General features: G+C 59.6%; 1 protein-coding gene across 1 annotated transcript; it reads left to right on the top strand.

Moving 5' to 3' along the window:
* Positions 1-1965: 1965 nt before the first annotated feature.
* On the top strand, positions 1966-18252 carry IGLON5 (IgLON family member 5). Its single transcript, XM_059044189.2, has 8 exons — positions 1966-2157; positions 10628-10706; positions 11404-11636; positions 13266-13385; positions 14685-14819; positions 15055-15175; positions 15766-15920; positions 16635-18252. The coding sequence occupies exons 1-8, from the start codon at positions 2079-2081 to the stop codon at positions 16721-16723; spliced, it is 1011 nt and encodes a 336-aa protein (XP_058900172.1). The 5' UTR covers positions 1966-2078; the 3' UTR covers positions 16724-18252.
* The last annotated feature ends 353 nt before the right edge of the window (positions 18253-18605 follow it).

Raw genomic sequence — 18605 nt, 5'->3', positions numbered from 1 at the left:
AAACAAACAAAAACACAAAACCCTGCCTTAGCAAAGCTTACATTCTGGAAGTGGGAGATGGAGGGGAAGGGAAGTGACCCGAAACAAGTGAACCCATGAAATAAGGGAATGGTAAAGGCTATGGAGAAAACAAAACCGATGTCACAGAGAGCTGTTGCATTGGGAGTGGGGGTTACTTTGGATAGCATGACCAACAAAGGCTTATTTTTTTAAGATTTATTATTTGTTTTTTCTATCTCTTTCTTTCTTTATTTTTGGCTCTGTCAGGTCTTAGTCTCTTCACCGTGGCACGCGGGCTTCTCTCTGGTTGTGGTGGTGGATTTTCTCTTCTCTAGTTGTGGCGTGTGGGCTCCAGGGCACGTGGGCTCTGCAGTTGTGGCTCAAAGGCTCTCTAGTTGAGGTGCGCGAGCTCAGTAGCTGTGGCACGCGGGCTTGCCCCGCGGCATGTGGGATCTTAGTTCCCTGACCAGGGATCGAATCCACGTCCCCTGCACTGTAAGGCAGATTCTTTACCACTGGACGACCAGGGAAGTCCCAACAAAGGCTTCTGAAAGGTGAGACCTGAATGATAAGAAAGAGACTTGTGCCAATCTGGTGAGAAGAGCATTCCGGCAGAGGGAACGGCAAGTGCAAAGGCCCCGAGGTTGGAACAAGTTGGGCTTGTTCAAGGAGCCGAATGAAGGCCACAGCAGCTGGAACTGAGTGAGTGAGGCAGTGCAGTAGCACCAGCTGGCTTATGAGTTCAGCGCTTGTTGATCTGAAGGTGGAGGCCTAGAGACCAGGGCATTGGCTGCTGCCTCCAGAGCAGCCATCCAGGGGAGACGTGACAGCTCAGAGAAGCGTGGAGTGGGAAGAAGAGGACAGAGTAGAGATCTGTTGTGAAGGTGGAGGCCGAGCTAGCCTCTCTTGCAGACAGATTGGATTTGGGGTGGGGTGGGGGGGAGGAATAGAGGATGGATGTGCTTTTGCAGTTAAACAGCCCCTAGGGGGTGACTTCAAAAACCTCTGCCTCCAAGTGCCCCAGACACGGAGTAGGCTCAGGGGTTGTTCTCTTGCATCAGAGCCTAGATGGGGGCACAGGGGCCAGGGATGCCTCACCTGGTGGGCCAGGAGGGAAGACTGCACCCGGTAAATGGATGCTTAGTGGGACCAGGAGGAAGAACTAACTTCAGGTTGTTAGGGCACCGGGCTGAGCTGGCACCCTCCCCAGGATCTCCGTTATTCTTCTCAATAACCTTGAGAAACAGAGACGATTCCGTCTTGCAGGGAAGACACTGAGATTCTGGGGAGAGAAGTTGACTTGTCCAAGGTCCCGCCGCAGCCAAGTGACTGGAGGAATGGGCAGCGGGGATTCTTCGTACCTGAACCCTGGGTTACCGTCTCCCAAGGTCAGGGCCCCCAGTCTCTCCCCATTCCCCTATTATCCTGGGGATGAGGGTTGAGATGGACGGAAGAAGGAAATTTCACCCCAAAGTCAGTGTTATTCATGAAGGTAGATGGAGAAGCGGAACTATGTCCCACAGGACGAGGGGCCTGGGAGTTCTGATTCCTGGGTCTGGGGGCGGTGGGGACTTGGGGATGGGACTTCTGGGCCCGAGGGGGCTGGGGACCCGGACTCCTGGGGTTGGGCGGCCGGAATTTCTGGGTCGGGGGGAGGCTGAGATTGGGATCTGAAGCAGGAGGGAGGTGGGCTCCGGGAAAAGTGTCCCAGACCCGGGCTTCTAGGGACCCGAGGTGGGAAGCCGTGCGGACGCCGGGGGCGGGAGGCGGTAGGGGCCGGGCCGCAGTAACAAAGGCCTCTCCCTCCGACGAGTAACCCTCCTCGGCCCCGCCTCCCTGGCCCCCCGCCTCCCCTGATTGGTCGGCCTTCCTGCCCGTCAGCACCGCCCCCTCCCCGGGTCTGCAGCAGCTCCGGCCGCCTCGTCGCGCCCCCCCGGCCCCCTCCCCCCGCCCCCGCCGCCCCCCGGGCCGGTGCAGCCGCAGGCGGGGTCCCCCTCCCCCTCCCCCTCTCCCCCAGGCCTCGCGCGCCCCGGACCGGCCCCCCCTTTCCCCTCCCCCTTCGCGCCGCGGCTGCCGCGATGCCCCCCCCTGCGCCCGGGGCCCGGCTCCGGCTTCTCGCCGCCGCCGCCCTGGCCGGCCTGGCCGTCATCAGTCGAGGTACCGCAGCGCCGGGGGCGGGGGGTTCGGCCGGGACTCCAGGGTCCCGGGAGGGTATTGGGGGCGGGGGAGGGTGCAACCCTGGGCAGGGAAGAGGAGGCCCCCGGACGCGGAGGTCTGGGCCCGGGGCCGGGGGCTGCATCCTCTGGCTGGGAAAGGGGTCCTCGGACGTCTGGATCCATGCCCGGGGGCGGGGGGGGTCCGCGTCCTGGGTCCCGAGCCTGGGCCTAGGGGCGGAGGTCTGCTTCTTCGGGCCAGCGAGAGGGTCTCGGACACCGGGTCCCGGCCTGGGGGCGGGAGTCTGCGGCTCCGGATCGGGGAGGGAAATCAGAAGCTAAGTAAGGGTCCCCGGGCAGGATCTCGGAACTGAGTTGGTGGGGGTGGGAGGAGGGTAGGAAGGCGGATGCCCCGTCGGGGGTCTTCATCTCTGCGTGGAGAGGGTCCCGCAGGGACCTCAGCAAGGGTCCCCTGCCTGAGGGCTGGGGGAGGCAGTTCTGGGGAAAGGTTGGGGGGATGGTGTCTTCCCAGGGTCAGTAAGAGGAGGGGGCTGGGGTGTCCATAGACCTTCGTCCCAGGGACGGGAAAAGAAGGGGGTGGGGTCTGGTCTCCCAGCTGGGAAGGGGCTGAAATTCCCCAGCTGGGTGGTCTAGGTTGGGAGAAAGTATTAGTATTTGGAGGGTTGCAGTTATGTGGGGGGCATTGGAGCTGGAGATCCAAGAAGTTGGGGTGCTGGGCTGGGGACTCAGATGTGGAAAGCTCTGGCTGAATATTTGGGTTCGGGGCAGGACGGAGCCTAAGAGACGGGCAGTTGAGGAGGGAGGGAAGGGAAGGGTTAACACGGGGTCAGAGGGTTAAACTCAGCCCTCCCAGTGGGGGAGGGGGACTGGGGCCGGTCTTTTGTTGAGCAGGAAGGGGAGAATGGGACGTGGAGGGGGGGGGTGCTGGCGCGTGAATTTGGCAGTCTCTGTTTAGAGGATGTGTAGCTGGATCTCGTGTCCCCCCCAGCGGGCTGGCGACCTGGGGATGGTCCAGGAGATGCCCCCTAAGGAGAGGAGGGGAGAGCAAGAAGGCAGGGGGCAGGGGACAGGGTTAATTCGGTGCTTCCAGAGCATTCCCCCAGGCCCTGCCCCAAGCCAGGATCACAGAGTCAGGGGCACACAATCGGGAACACCCTAGAACCCCCAACAGTCTCAGCGAGACAGCGACCGCGGCTCTCAGCCACCCGCCCCCACACACCGATCTGGCACAGCCACATACACACCCATCCCCCTGGTCTGACCCGGAGCCGCACCTGCAGACACCCGCGGTCACACAAACGCGGCCCTGCGTACACAGGACACAGGATGCTGAGCCGGAGGGTCGGTCCCTCCCCGGTGCAGACCGTCTGAGTGCCCCTCCCACTTGACCCGTCTGAATCCCTGCCTGTCTGTGTCTCTGTCTCTGTCACTTGTCTCCTTAGGTCTCTCTCACGTCTCGGCCATCTCCGGAGGCTCCCCGGCTCCGGGTGACATTCCGTTTGTCTCTGTCTCTGGGTCCCCTCCTCTCCATCCCTGCTGGGCTCAGCACAATTTCACATCTGTCCCTCCCTGCCTCTGGAACTGCTTCTCCATGTCACAGCACGTGTGTCTCTCTGTCTCCTTCTGGCCCCTGAGATGTGCCTTGGTCCTCATTCACTTATGGGAACTCACGTCTCATCTCGCCCACTCATTTTCCTCCTTGTCCTTTCACTGTCTCCGGCTGTCTCCCGTTAGCTCTCTCTCTGTCTCTCTCTTCCTTTACTCTCAAGTAACTTCCCATTTCCTTCTACTTTTACTCTTCAGAACCCTAGAAATCACTGCTGTTCACAGGTGCTGGGCTGGGATCTTAGTGGAGCCAGGAGGTGGTCTGTGACCTAGGTCAAGTCCAGTCCCATCTCTGAGCCTTTTGTCCCCCATCAGAGAACTTCGAGCAAGGGGGACGGGGCTGAGTTGGGGATGAGCTGAGACAGGATTAGGCAGGCAGAAAGAGAGCCCCCCTCACCCACCACCCTCTGACTGTTGGGTTAGCCGGTGGAAGATACACCAAATTGCATCTCCTCCTCTCTTTTATTCATTGGATGGTTTCCAGATTACGGGAGGAAAGCATACAAGTGAACCATCCTCTACAAATATGCATAAAAGCAAACCCCACTGCGTCCCGCACCCCTACCCTCCCCAAACCCACTCTCGAGAGGGAGCCGCGGTCCACAGCCCTGGCACAGCGTCCCCAGTCAGACACGCAGTTCAGCATCTGTAAGGGATTGGTTAGTTTGTTGATGTTTTTCCCCAGATAGAAACAAAATAAAGCCATTTCTCTGCAAAACTGGCTTTTTTTCCCCCACTTAACTCTACCTCCCCAGCATCTGTAGATATTCTATCGTTCCTTTTTTTTTTTTTCCCAGAATTCTTTATGCCAACACACACACACACATATCCACTTACAAAAGTAGATGCTGCAGGAGATTTGGGGGCAATTCCTTTGCCATATTACACGGAGTGGGGACAGGGTGAACCTGGGCGTGGGTGACCCCCCAGGCCCCCCGCTTTGTCTGGACTGTGGGCTCCACCTCATCGGCTCATTTAGCAGGTATTTACTGAGCACATAGTCGCTGCTCTAAGCACCGGGAATCTATAAACACAGCAGTGAAGTCCCTGCCCTCGCGGAGCTTACCTTGGAGAGAGATCCACAACCTAAAAAAAAAAATCTCAGAAGTAAACAGGTAATTTCAGAACGTGACGAGTCACGTAGAGAAAATAAGAATGACTCGGCAGACAAGTTGGCCTTGTGACCTCAGGTGGTGTCTGAGCAGCTGAGGGGAGCTCAGACTGAAAGGAGGGGAGGAATCAGCCTTGGAAAGATCCCAAGGGAACGGCCAGAGGCAAAGGCCCTGCGGTGAGAACCAGCGGAAGGGAACAGCCAGCATGTGGAAGGTTCCCGGGCTCTTGGCTCTGCAACCAGACTCCGGGCATCAGTGATAAGAAGGACTTGGGAGATCAGCAAAGAGGAAGAGGGCTCTGGGGGCTCCTCAGTGGCCGCTAGACCAGGCCCAGCCCCTTCTCACGGCTCTTCCCTGCCAAAGCCACGTGGACCCGTACTCACGTGGCCCCCACCCCTCCCTCCAGCCGGACTTCTGCCTCCAGTTCCCCAGACGCCCGCCACAAGTTCACACACACTCCTGGGCCCCGGGTTCCGCACCTGTGAGTTCTGGGATGGTGGAATCTAAGCATCCTCTGCATTGGAGGGTCCCATTTCCACCTAAGTTCCTTTGAGGGGAGGCAGGCGGTTCTTATCTCCAACTCAAGGTCACTCAGCTTGTTAGAAATCCCCTTCTCTCTTTTTTTTTTTTTTTTTTTTTTTTTTTTTCGGTTTTCTGGTTTGTTGTTTGGCTGCGTTGGGTCTTCGTTGCTGAGCACGGGCTTTCTCTAGTTGCGGCGAGCGGGGGCTAATCTTCATTGCGGTGTGCGGGCTTCTCACTGCGGTGACTTCTCTTGTTGCGGAGCACGGGCTCTAGGCGCGCAGACTTTAGTAGTTGTGGTTCATGGGCTCTAGGCGCGCGGGCTCAGTAGTTGCAGCCCGTGGGCTCAGTATTTGTGGCTCGAGGGCTCTAGAGTGAGTGCAGGCTCAGTAGTCGTGGCTCATGGGCTTTGTTGCTCCACGACACGTGGGATCTTCCCGGACCAGGGCTCGAAGCCGTGTCCCCTGCATCGGCAGGCGGATTCTCAACCACTGCGCCACCAGGGAAGTCCCAGAAATCCCCTTCTCTCAAGAGAAGGGAATTCACCCACTGCAACCTTCATCCCTTGGTTTATCAAACGGGTATGACAGCCACTGGTCTGGACTGGCAGAGACCCGTGTGGTCCGTCCCATCACCACTGGATCTCCCGCCAGGCTGGCACCTGCCCCGTAAGCATCCCATAAGCCAACACACACAGAGCTGTTTGCAAGCACGTAACTAGCAGGCACTGTATTGAGCCCGTTGCCTGGGTGACCTCCTTTCATCCTCTCCCCCCGCAACCCAGTGAGGGAGGCACGATGACCTTCCCGACACTGAGTCTCAGGAAGGGGAAGTAACTTGGGCAACCCAGTGGCACAGCTGGGATGTCAACCCTGGCAGCCCGGCTCCCCGGTCCGTTCTTTTAGCAGCCTGGTCGTGCTGGCATGGTCGCGGCCGAGCAGATGCTGACAGCGCGTCTGTACGTGCGTCGCCGACGCCGGGGTGGGTGCTGGGCATAGAGCAACCTACAGGCCAGACCTGCTCTGCCCCCCCTCCCTCCACTCCCGGGGGACCGACACTGAACCCGGGAGATAACAACAGATGTTTCTTTAAAAAGAAGGTGCTGTTAGGAACAGCTAGCATTTCTTGGGCCCTTTTTGCCTGCTAAGTTCTGAGCTAAACATTTTGCTTACACGTTCTCATGGAATCCCTGACAAAAAAACCCTCCGAGGGAAGAACTACTGTTTTTCTCCTTTCTACAGTTGGGGAAACTGAGGCTCAGACTGGCCGGGGGTCACCCAGCCAGGAAACGGGGGGACAGACATTTGATCTATCAGCCCAGGCTCCTTAGGGCTTTCTGAGCGAGTCTCTAGAGACCATCCATCCCCTCTACAAACAGTTCCCTGCTCGGAGCTAAGCCCAGCTCTGGGGGACACAACCAAGATTCGGGCCCTCAGGGAACTCCTGGCCAGGTAGGGAAGACACCCCTGGACACTGTCCCAGCTGAGTCAGAGGGTACGCAGTAGAGACAGTGGAGACTCTCTGCCTTGAACAGTCAGGGAGGTCCTTCTGGAGGATGGGGCGTTTGAGTTGGGGTTTTGAAGAATGTGTAAGAGTCCAAGAGGTGGCAAAGCATGTTGTAGGAATCCATTTACATTCACTCATTCAACAAATATTTCCCAAGGCTTTCCAGGCCAGGCCCTGTGCTGGAAGATGTTGGGGATACAGACCTCAGTCAGACCCAGGCTCTGCCCTCAAGAAACTTATAGCTGGGACTTCCCTGGCGGTCCAGGGGTTAGGACTCCACACTTCCACTGCAGGGGGCACGGGTTCAATCCCTGGTCGGGGAAGAAAGATCCCACGTGCCGCGTGATATGGTCAAAAAACAAAACAAAACAAAAGAAACTTATAGTCTGCTGGGGGAGACAGATACAGTCACCCCAGCTGTAAGGGAGGTGGTCCAGGCATTGTGGGAAAACAGACTAGGGCTGTTGGGAGTAGCGAGTCGGAGTTTCCCGAGCAGAATTCCTGCAGAGGGGACCTCATGTGCACTAGCTTGTTTATTTTTATATTAAACATCTCTTGAGGCCCCCCGTGGACCAGGCCCTGAGCTGGGTGATGCTGGAGGTGGGGAGACCCAGGCCCTGCCCTAAGAGGCTCCCATCTGGCGAGGAAAGCAGACCTGAAAACAGTGCAGGGTGACTGGGACTGAGAGAGAGGGAGGGCCCGGGCCCGGTGACAGACAGGGTGGTGGAATGGCTAACCTGACCCCCACCCCCATTTACCGAAGCCCAGAGAGGGGAAGGGACTTACCCAAGGTCACACAGCATGGAGGGTCCTCCTGAGCCTGGAGTCTGGGAACTGCATGAGACAGACATGCAGACCCACAACATCCAAATTTATAGACACACAGACCAGGAGTCGAAGACCCACTTGAGATGACTTCCTCACTCATCTCCCAAGACTGCCTGCAGCCAGGGCCCAGCTGGGCATGCTGGGGAAACAGATGGTGTGAGCCAGGCCCTGCCCTGGAGGAGAATCTGGAGGAGGCAGAGAAGTCTGATCCACGGAGCCCTGGGAGCAGAGCGGGAGCTCACGTGGGCTCGGATGGGCCATCTCTCCTAGGAGGGGCCCCCATATACTAGGTCCCCGGAGAAGGAGAAGCGTTTCGATGGGAGACAGTGGGAAGGAGGGAGAGGGGAGGAAAGTGGGGAATGCAGAGCTGGGCTACACTAAGGGAGAGGAAGCAGGAGAGTGACGCTGGGGCCCCGGACTCCAGGCTGAGGGGCTGGGACTTCGTCCTGGGGGCCACTCTGAGTCTTGCAAAGATCCCTCTGGCAAGGAGTGTGTGTCTGTCTGTCCTTCTGTCTGCTGGACGTATGATTAAGATCCTGCCCTCCTCTGTGAGGTCCACACCCCACCCCAGGGCCCTAGCCTGAGCTCAGGAGCCCTGGGTTCTTGCCTGAAGTGTGACTTCCTCTTCAACCCCCAGACGGGGGGGGTGTCCTCCTTGAACCCTGGACAGTGGCTGCCACAGGGCTGGGGGGAGGCGGCAGGTGGGGCGATTTTGCCCCCGGGAGGCATCTGGCAATGTAATCTTGGTTGGGGCAGGGGAGCTACTGGCATCCAGGGGGTCGAGGCCGGGGAGCTGCGGAACATCTACACTGCTCAGGACGGCCCCACAGTGAAGAATCATCCAGCCCCCAGTGGCAATGGTGGAGAACCCTTGATCTAGGATGAGTGTGACCCGGGCTGTGACAAATCCTGTGGGGGGGGGGTGTGCGGATAGGGCTGTGCGTGATCTGATCAGAGGTGACGGCGTGGCTGCATGCGCCCCAGTCTTGGCCCAGGGCAGCCCCTTTGTATTTGAGAGGCTGTGTCGCCGTTACACTGCACAGGCCGTATCTTCATGCACGACTTTCCAGGGGACGGGGACGGGATGAGCACAGCCCTCCAGCTGGTAGTGTCACTGTGACCAGTTCAGCCAGTGTGTGTGTGTGTGTGTGTGTGTGTGAGAGAGAGAGAGAGACAGCCCTCCAGGTAGGGCTGTAACCGTGTGTAGACTTTGCACCTGCGTGTGAGGGCCCGCTGGCATCCGTGCAACCGGGTGGGTCCGGTTGTATATCGTGGGAGGGTCAGGGTGCCATGGCTGCTTGGGCTGGAGCTGTCCCTCTGGTGGCCGAAAGGCATGCTTCTGGGAGAGAGCCGTCTTTTCTAACGGACCTTCTGCTGGGCGTGTGTCCTGGGCTGTGTGTGTCAGCGTGAGTATGTAGGTCTCTGGCCCTCTGAGCAGGACCCATTGCCACGCGTGGGACTATCTCCTGGCCCCGGAGCAGGCTCTGCGCATCTTTCCTGGACCCTGGTGACCCTGTGTCTGTCTGTCTGTCCCCTGGCCGCCCCCTCCTGCTACTAGGGTTGTGCCAGAATCCTCTCTGCACAGCTCAGGACGGGCAAGTCCCTTCCCTGCCTCCAGGGCCCTTCAGATTACAGGAGCGACTGTGGCCCCGGGTGAGCCCAGGCTGAGGGGCTGCAACCCCCACCCCCGGGGCCTGGCGAGCCCACTGCACTGGCTCTGGCCCAGCCCCATCCGGAGGGGCTGCTGATGGAGAGGGCCTCCGGGAGTCGTTGGCGGGGCTCGGGCAATTAACTCATTAGATTAATTAGCTCCTCATCCTGGGGCGGGGGCCAGGGCAGCGCTGTGCAGGCCCGTGCCGCCCAGGAGTCCAAGGTCATCGGCCGCCTCCTTTCCCCTTCTGGTGCTGTCTCCACCCACCTCCTCCGCGTGCCCAGCTCCCACTCCCTGGCGCCGGTCCAGCCGCGGGCCACGGTCCGCGGAGAGATGAATGGCGGGGGTGGGGGCGTGCGCATGCGCCCTCAAGAGCGTGCCCCAGCGGGCGCGGGCGCACGGGGGAGTGTGTGCAGACGCGAGGGTCTCGGTGGCGCGCCTCAGCGCAGCCTGGGCGTCTGCGATAGAAGTGTGTCCGCGTGGATATTCGCGTCCGTCCGCGTTTGTGCGCGTGTTTGCATTCGCATGTCTGGATGTCTGTGTGCGCCCTGAAGCATGTCTTTCCACGTGTTTCTGAATTGCTGTGTGTACCTGTGTGTATCTGTGTGCACGCGTCTGTTACATCTGTATATGTATCTGCGTATATGTGTATCTACGTACTCTTCAGTCTGTGAATATGTGTATGTGTACCTGTGTACGCGGATATCTGTGTACGTGTGTGTGTATTCTTGAATCTGTGTGTATGTGTGTCTGTACACTGTGAACATGTATGTGTGTGCCTTGTGCCATGTCTGCGTGTGTGTCTGTGTACCTGTGTGCCCATCTGTGCGTATCCGTTTGTATCTGCGCATATGCAGCTCTGTAATTGCGAATCTGTGCATATGTCTGTGTGTGTGCACGTCCGTACACAGCATCTCTGAGTTGTATATGTATTGGTGTAAGTGTGTCTGTGTGCACGTACATGTGTGTTTGTGTGCTGCGATTGTGTGCTGTCTCAGTGTCTCTGGAGGTGCATAGGTTTGTGTGTCCCAGTCTGTCTGGGTCCGCGTGGGCTTGTGGGAAGGTGTTGTGTGTGTCTGCTCTGAGTGTGTCTGCCATGTGTGTCTCTGAAAACAACAGTGAACATGTGTGCCGGTGGGTGTGGGAAGTGTCTGTATCTGCAGGTGTGTGTGTGTGTGTGTGTGTACAGATGTGTACAGTCCCGCCGAGCTGAGCTGCCCTCCCTTCCACAGGGCTGCTGTCCCAGAGCCTGGAGTTCAGCTCCCCTGCGGACAACTACACAGTGTGCGAAGGTGACAACGCCACGCTCAGGTAGGGAGACCCGGAGGGCGCTGCCCCTTCACCTTCCTTGGGGGGGAAATGGTCCTGACCCCCAGGCACAGCCCACACCTCCCCTGTCAAGACAGAGGTCACTGGGGCCCAGACTCTGGACCCAGGTCCACCCCTGGGCCTCAGTATCCCCATCTGTCAAATGGGTAGAGGAATGGTGCCCACCACCTGGGTTGTCGTGAGGATTCAAGAGTCTGTACACACGCCCTGAGCTTACAGAGCCTGGCACACTGTGCCTGCTCAGTGACAGCCACGGTTATACTCCCAGCTCTCTGCCTCCCCAGTCTGGGTCTGTCCCCCTCTCTCTGGATCCCTGCCCCCCTCTCTCTGGGTCTCTGTCCTTCTATCTCTGGGCCCCTCGTCATTCTGCATCTTTGTCCCTCTCCCCCAGTGTGTCTTTCCCCCCTCTCTTGGGGTCTCTGACACACAACAATCACTCAATAGCCATCAGCTGTCGTTCTGTTGTGCACGTGGGCTCACAGCTCTCCCTCTCCGAGCCTCAGTTTGCCCACCTGTAAAGTGGGTGCAGTCACACCTGCCTCCAAGGACTACAGTGGGAACTGGAGATGCGGGGGGCCTTCCTCCCCCCACCACCAAGCCCCCGCGACGGGGGACCCTGGAGGGCCAGGCGGGGGTGTGGGAGAGAAGAAAACCGCCCTGCCCTCGTCCTCCCCGCCAGCTGCTTCATCGACGAGCATGTGACCCGAGTGGCCTGGCTGAACCGCTCCAACATCCTGTACGCGGGCAACGACCGCTGGACCAGCGACCCGAGAGTGCGGCTGCTTACCAACACGCCCGAGGAGTTCTCCATCCTCATCACCCAGGTGGGGCTGGGCGACGAGGGCCTCTACACCTGCTCCTTCCAGACCCGCCACCAGCCGTACACAACTCAGGTCTACCTCATCGTCCACGGTGAGCCCTCGGCCGAGGCCCTGGGTGGGGGTGGGAGGGATGGGCCCGGGTGGCGGGCGCAGGGGACCCTCCTGTCCTCGCCGATCCCTGCCTGGGACACAGCCACGGGAAGGCAGACACACACCCTGCCCTCGCGAATTCCAGCCAAGCAGAGGGAGGGAAAGTCACAGGCAACTTCTAGGGCAGGAGAGCTCCAGGGGCGAGGGTGGACTCGGAGGAAGACCCCACTCATTCACTCAGCCCTGTTTATGGAGCACCTACTACCTGCGAGCATTGCTCCACGGGCTGGGGACAGAGAAGGAGCCAGGCAGCCTGTCCCTGCCCCTTTGGAGGTGACTTTCCAAGGAGAGGCAGCTTCCCAGACATAACGTCTGAGCTGAGACCTTCAGGTGGGTGCAGGACTGGTCCCGGAAAAAGGACAGCACGTGCGGGGGCTGGATGTGCAGAGAGAGAGAGAGATGGGGCTGGAGAGATCCACGGAGAGGGCAGGAGGCTGCCTCACATGGCATCAGAGGTGGTCTGGAGGGCAGGGAGCGCTTGGAGAGACAGGACCACAAGGACAGCCCAGCGGGGCAGTTGACAAGCCCCGACTTGAAGCTAGATTCCCCCAGGTTCCAGCCTCACCGCCACCACCCAGTGGCTGAGGGACCCAGAGGGAGCTGGGCGGTCTCAGACCCCTCATCTGCAAAACAGGGATGACGCTGCCGTGTATCAAGGCCCAAACATCGTCAGTTGGAAGGGGCACCTTTATTTTATGCCTTGCTAGAAGCGGAATAAAAACAAAACAAAAAAACCCTCCCCGTGAAACACTGGCGTCCTGCATCGTAAAGCCGTCCCGATTGGAGAAATGTGCAAACTGGTGGGGTCGAAGGTGGGAAACGCCCCTGTGTGTTAGAATTGATGAATATAGCAACATCTACCCCAGAAGGGAGTGGTGAGGGTTTAATGGGTTAATTTTTGTCAAACACTTAGAACACTGTAAGCTGACACACAGTAAGCACCATACGAGCATACGTTAAATATTTTTTTTAAATAATAATACTAATCAATAAAAAGAGAGATGGGGAAGGAGGAATTCAGACCAGAAGATAGAAAATAGAAACCGAGTTAGGAGGAAGGTGGAGAGAGACTGAGAAAGAGTGAGGAAGACAAGACCAGCAGCTGGAGAAGGAGCCAGACGCAGAGGGACTGGAAAACACAGAGGATTTCTTACAGAAAGACGGAGGAATGTCAGCTGGACCCCTGGGTCTGAGGGGGGAGGGGCTGGGGGCGGGACCCCTGGGTCTGAGCGGGGAGGGGCCGGGGGCCTGGACTCCTGGGTCTGAGGGGGGAGGGGCCGGGGGCCTGGACCCCTGGGTCTGAGGGGGGAGGGGCCGGGGGCCGGGACTACTGGATCTGAGGGGGGAGGGGCCGGGGCCTGGACCCCTGGGTCTGAGGGGGGAGGGGCCGGGGGCCTGGACTCCTGGGTCTGAGCGGGGAGGGGCCGGGGGCCTGGACTCCTGGGTTGAGGGGAGAGGAGCTGGGGGCCTGGATCCTGGTCTGAAGGATCCAGGAGGAGGGGCCAGGCCTGGATCCTGGGTCTTGGGAGCCCACATCTGGCCTCTCACTGACCTTCCCTCCGGCCTGCAGTCCCCGCCCGCATAGTGAATATCTCTTCGCCCGTGACCGTGAACGAGGGGAGCAATGTGAACCTGCTCTGCCTGGCCGTGGGGCGGCCGGAGCCCACTGTCACCTGGAGGCAGCTCCGAGGTGAGGACCCCACCCCTGGCCGAAAGCCCCTTCCCCCACCCCGCAGTCCGGGCCCCTCAATTCCCCATATCCCTAGCTAGATACCCAGAATCTCTGATTACCCCCCTCCTTTGATCCCCCCCGGAACCCTTGTGATGACTGGATTTCCCCCTCCTACATCCCAGGCCTGGGCTGTTTCCTCCAAATCACCTCCTAGACCCCAACTTGCCCCACACCCCCGACCTCAGTAGCCTCAGTCTCTTTCCCGCCAGCTCACAGGATTCTCCCGGACTCAGACCCCGACCACTAGGTGGCCAGAGTCAGGTTACAGCCACGGCCCTGGCCCACGTTCCCGTCTCCTGCTCACATCACTACATCTCCGCCAGATGCCTTAGGCCAGTGGTTCTCAGAGTGTGGCCCCCGGACTGGCATCACCTGGAAACTTGCCAGAAATGCACATTCTTGGGCCCACCCCAGAGTGAATGAGTCAGAACCGCCCCTCCCCGCATCTCCACCACAATCTGTCTGAACAAGCCCTTCAAGGGATTCCAGGGAATGGGGCTAAGAAGCACGGCTGCCCCCAAACAGTGCCAAGGGGCCTGAAAGGGACATTCCAGATCCCAGACATCACCCACTCCCCTTCTACCTAGATCTCTACTACCATTTCCCAGACCCCTGGGATCCTCACTCACTGGGTCTCTGGAGACCAACTGGGCCCATCGCTAGATCCCTTGGGACCCCAGAACCCAATAACTAGGCCTCAGATCCTTGGATCCTCCCCTACTCGTTCATCTGAGCTGCACAGTCCTGGTCTCGAGTTTCTGGGTCCCTGGATGCTCTGAGTCCCAAGGGGTCTTCTGAGCCGGCGCCCTGTCCTAAGACCCCAGACGTCTGGATTGCTGACCCCAATCACCAGGCCCTGACTCCCTGGGCCCCAAGAGCTAGATCCCAGAACTCTGGGATCAGCTTTTTTCTCTGGATCTTTCTGAGCCCCAAGATCCTAGGATCCTCCCCACCGGGTCCTGTGAGCCGCATGATCTGAGTTATGGACTCCCAGATCACTGTATCCCCTGAACGCCCCCAATTCTAGGACCCTCCCCACTGGGTTCTAGTTACCAAGCCCCAGATTCTCATTCTCTGCCCCACGCCTAGCAGGAGATCCCAGGCCCGGCAAGCCCCTCCCCACTCCCACTGACCCGGGCACTCCAGGCCCTGCGCTGTCCGCCCCGCTGATGTGTGTCCGTGTTGTGCCCGTGTTGTCCCGTGTTAAGTGTTTGTGTCTGGCCCCGCCCCCTCCCCTCCCCTCCCCTCCCCCCACAGATGGCTTCACCTCCGAAGGCGAGATCCTTGAGATTTACGACATCCAGCGGGGCCAGGCCGGGGAATACGAGTGCGTGACGCACAACGGGGTTAACTCTGCACCTGACAGCCGTCGCGTGCTGGTCACAGTGAACTGTGAGCCCCCCTGGCGCCGGGCACGAGAGCGGGCCGGGTCCTGGGTTCCTAGGGATGAAGGGTGTGAGGGAGGAGGAAGGAGGAAGGGGGGTGAGTCTGCGCGAGGAAGGAGTCTTGGGGGTGGGAGGGATGCTGGAGACCTGGACTCCTGGTAAGGTGAGAGGAGCGGGCTGGGGGTGGGACCCCTTCGTCCCCACCCAGCTAGGAGAATTCGCTGACCCTGGTCCCTCACCAGATCCTCCGACCATCACGGACGTGACCAGCGCCCGCACAGCTGTGGGCCGGGCCGCCCTCCTGCGCTGCGAAGCTATGGCGGTCCCCCCCGCGGATTTCCAGTGGTACAAGGATGACAGACTGTGAGGACGGCACCGGGGCCGGCCGTGGTGGTGATGGTTGGCGGGGGTGGCGGGGGGGGGGGGTCCTTGGTCCTTTGGACCGCGGGGAGCGGAGCAGAGTACTGGCTCCTGAGAACTTGAGGGTCCGGCTTCTACGTGCTGGGGTCCTCTGGGCCCCAGGGAAACTGTGGTGGCTTACTGGAAATTTGGGTCCCAGGATGATGAATGCTGGAGCCTGGTCTCCTCCGGCTCTTCAGGAAGAAGGTCTGGGGTGGGGGTCGATACTGAGGATCTGGCAGAGAAGTTTTAGGGTTAGGGGACCACTGGATGTGGGGTCCAGCGGGGCCTGGGTGCCCCTAGTGGTCGGAGGTACACACTGAGAGAGTCCAGTGTCCCTGAGGGGCTAGGCTGCCTGGAGCCGGACGTCGGTGGGAGTGGCCCGAGATCCATGGGGCGCTAGAACCCCAGGCTAGGGGTCGCTGGGGTAGGGGACAGAATGTAGGGTCTCCAGGGAGTCGGGGAGCCTGACAGACAGGGCGCTGGGCTTTCCGCCTGGAGAGGGCCCCGGGCCGGGGTCCTGCGGCCTGCTCCCTGACCCGGATCCCCGGCAGGCTGAGCAGTGGCGCGGCCGAGGGCCTGAAGGTGCAGACGGAGCGCACCCGCTCGATGCTTCTCTTCGCCAACGTGAGCGCCCGGCACTACGGCAACTACACGTGTCGCGCAGCCAACCGGCTGGGAACGTCCAGCGCCTCCATGCGGCTCCTGCGTGCGTCCCTGAGCGGCAGGAGGGGCGGGGCCGGAGCGGCGTGGGCGGGGCCGGGGTGGAATGGGCGGGGCCAGGGAGGTGGAGATGCCGGGCAGCCCCCGGACTGTCCCCGAACTTAGGAAGAAGACGCACCCTCGACTGAGCAAGAAACCGATCCCTTCTACAGACATATTCATTGGGGGCCCACTAAGGGCCAGGCTTTGGGTGCTGGGGACACAGCAATGCACAAAAGAGCCAAGGTCTAGGGACTTGCACCGCTTACGGTCTAGCAGTAGTAGAAAAGCAATAAACAAGTAGACACATAAGTAAAATGAAAAGCCAACAAATACATACACACATAAATAAGCAAAAAATAATTTTGCATATCAATAAGGGCCATGAAGAAAATAAATAATAGAATTGGGGATGGTAGCACTGGATAAGCTCATCAGAGACAGCTTCCTGGAGGGGGTAACATTTGAACTGAGACCTGAATGGTCAAGAGAAGCCAGCCCTGCCAAGATCTGTGGGAAGAGCTTTGTAGGTGGAGGGGACAGTGATCAGCCAGATGCTTAGACTGAAACAGAGAACAAGCTCACTGAGTGAAAGCCCAGAAAGGTCCCCTGGAGGTATCCTCAGACAGCACCCTCAGAGCAGAGACAAGACACCCGGTAGAGACACACATGGGGTCCCCCCACTCTGGGCCTCCTCCCCTGACCCTCTCTCTTTCCCTAGGCCCAGGATCCCTGGAGAACTCGGCCCCGAGGCCCCCAGGCCCTCTGACCCTCCTCTCCGCCCTGGGCTGGCTGTGGTGGAGGATGTAGGAAGAACCCAGTGCCCTGGAGTCCCCCCGCGGGGGGGGGGGGGGGGTCTGAGGCCGAGAGCAAGGGGAGAAGGGGCAACAAGCGCCACGGGTCTCGAGGGGGCAGAGGCGCTCTCGGCCGCCGAGGAAGAAGAGGAAAAGGAAGAGAAGGAGGAAAGATCTTTACAGAACCCATCACTGTGAGGGATAACGCAAAATTATGCATCTTTCTACAGCCATTCTCGCCACTGTTCACCTTTCCGATTGTGACCCATCCCCGGCCACCCCTCACCCCTCTCTAAGCTCAGGCTGTCAACTGGATCGCGTGTGTGTAGTGGGTGCGAGCGTGAACCTGCACGCGCGCGCGCGCGTGCGTGTGTGAATGGGTGGGCAAGGGAGCTCAGCACTCTTCCCTCCTCGACACCCCGTACATCCACTGCCCCCAACCCTGCTGTCTCTCACCTCTGGCTAGAGGTAGGTATGGGGGCTTCGTGCCGGAAGCTGTGAGGAGAGGTTTTCCAGGCTCCCTGCTTTCCCAGTATATGCATTCACACCACCCGCTCCCCACCCTGTTGAAAGGCTGTCTCCTGGGCAGGTCGGGAGTGGGCAGGGCCATCACGCTTGTCTGTCAAGCTGTCACTCAGCCTCTGTGAGCAGGTACAGGATCTCCATCTTGGCTCTGGGCCTCCCTGCTGTCAGCCGGCCGGCTGCCTGAAGCCAGAGGCCCCAGCACTGGCTCGGCAGCCTGAGACCTTCCCACTTGCCCTGTCCCTCCCCACCCTGGACTTTCTGGCCCCTCCTGGGCCAATCGGTGCTTCCCTCCAAATGTCAGGCTGGTGCCTGTTGTCACCTGTCTGTGTCAGTGCTTTGCCCTACCCTGCCCCCACTCCCCTCCACCACCTGCAGCGCCAACCAGCTGCCTTCTGCCCCCTGCAGCCGGCCCACGGGCGTGGGCTTGCTGGGCTACCGCTCCCTGGCCTCTCCACCGGCTGAACCTCCTAAAGGCTGACCTGACTGCCCTCACACACACACACTCAGACACACACACACACACACACACCAGCGACTGACCAGCAATAGCCCCCCGGCTCCAGCTGTCCTGTAGCTGGTGACCAGCTGTAGTTCCCCCCAGGATGGACACCTGTTATCAGGAAGGGGCTCTGAGGCTGTAACTTCAGCTCCGATTGTAGGAACACCCCGCCCTGGCACAGCACATCACACAAAGTGGGGGAGAGAGAGGCATCACACAGACATCCTGAGCCCAGACCAAGACGCCAAGTCACCAGCTCCAACGCCTGGGAGACCCTCTATAAACACCCTTAACTATACCACCCAGAGCTTGGGAGGGGGAGAGAGGGCAGAGCAGGGGCAGTGACTGTACCTCAGACGGGGGCGTGGGCCCCATCCCACATTGTCTTCCATTCCCAGGGTCCGAGGGACAGGGAGGGCATGGGGAGGGATGCAAGGGAGGGGGGGCGGGGGGCCCTGGGGGCCGTGTGTTCCGAGTCATGGGGAGTGTTGAGACCACCACACCAATAAACGCCTTTTTCCAAAGTGTCCGCCTGCAGGCGTCAATGTCAGTACGGATACGGGTGAGCGGAGGGTAGAGCGTTGTGGTCCTGGGTGGTGCCTCCCCAGCATCATCTCTGCCCTCCCTTGTCTCTCTGGGAGCTCTGGAACTGACCCGTTTGCAGAGGTGGTGCGATCGGCTTAAGCCACTCAGCATAGCCCGTTTCCCACTGTGACTGGTTCAGAGGTGGGCACATGACCCAGCCAGACTAATGAGAGAGTGAACACCAGAGCTGTGTGGGTTTCCCAAGAAGAGACGCTCTTCTGCTGGGTCATGTGGCTCAATGGCGTGAAGTCTAGATCTGCAGGGTTCCTTTTCTCCATCGCGTGGAGAG

Source organism: Kogia breviceps, chromosome 18 (genome assembly GCF_026419965.1).
Source record: "Kogia breviceps isolate mKogBre1 chromosome 18, mKogBre1 haplotype 1, whole genome shotgun sequence".
Classification (NCBI taxonomy): Eukaryota; Metazoa; Chordata; class Mammalia; order Artiodactyla; family Physeteridae; genus Kogia; species Kogia breviceps.
Note: the sequence above shows the minus strand (reverse complement) of the source record. Positions and strands in the feature narration are given on the sequence as shown.

Coding starts and splice junctions, on each gene's coding strand:
- IGLON5 (XM_059044189.2), top strand. CDS start 2,079: ATGCCCCCCCCTGCGCCCGGGGCCCGGCTCCGGCTTCTCGCCGCCGCC. Junction 11,637..13,265: donor GGTCTACCTCATCGTCCACG/GTGAGCCCTCGG, acceptor TCCGGCCTGCAG/TCCCCGCCCGCATAGTGAAT. Junction 13,386..14,684: donor CACCTGGAGGCAGCTCCGAG/GTGAGGACCCCA, acceptor CTCCCCCCACAG/ATGGCTTCACCTCCGAAGGC.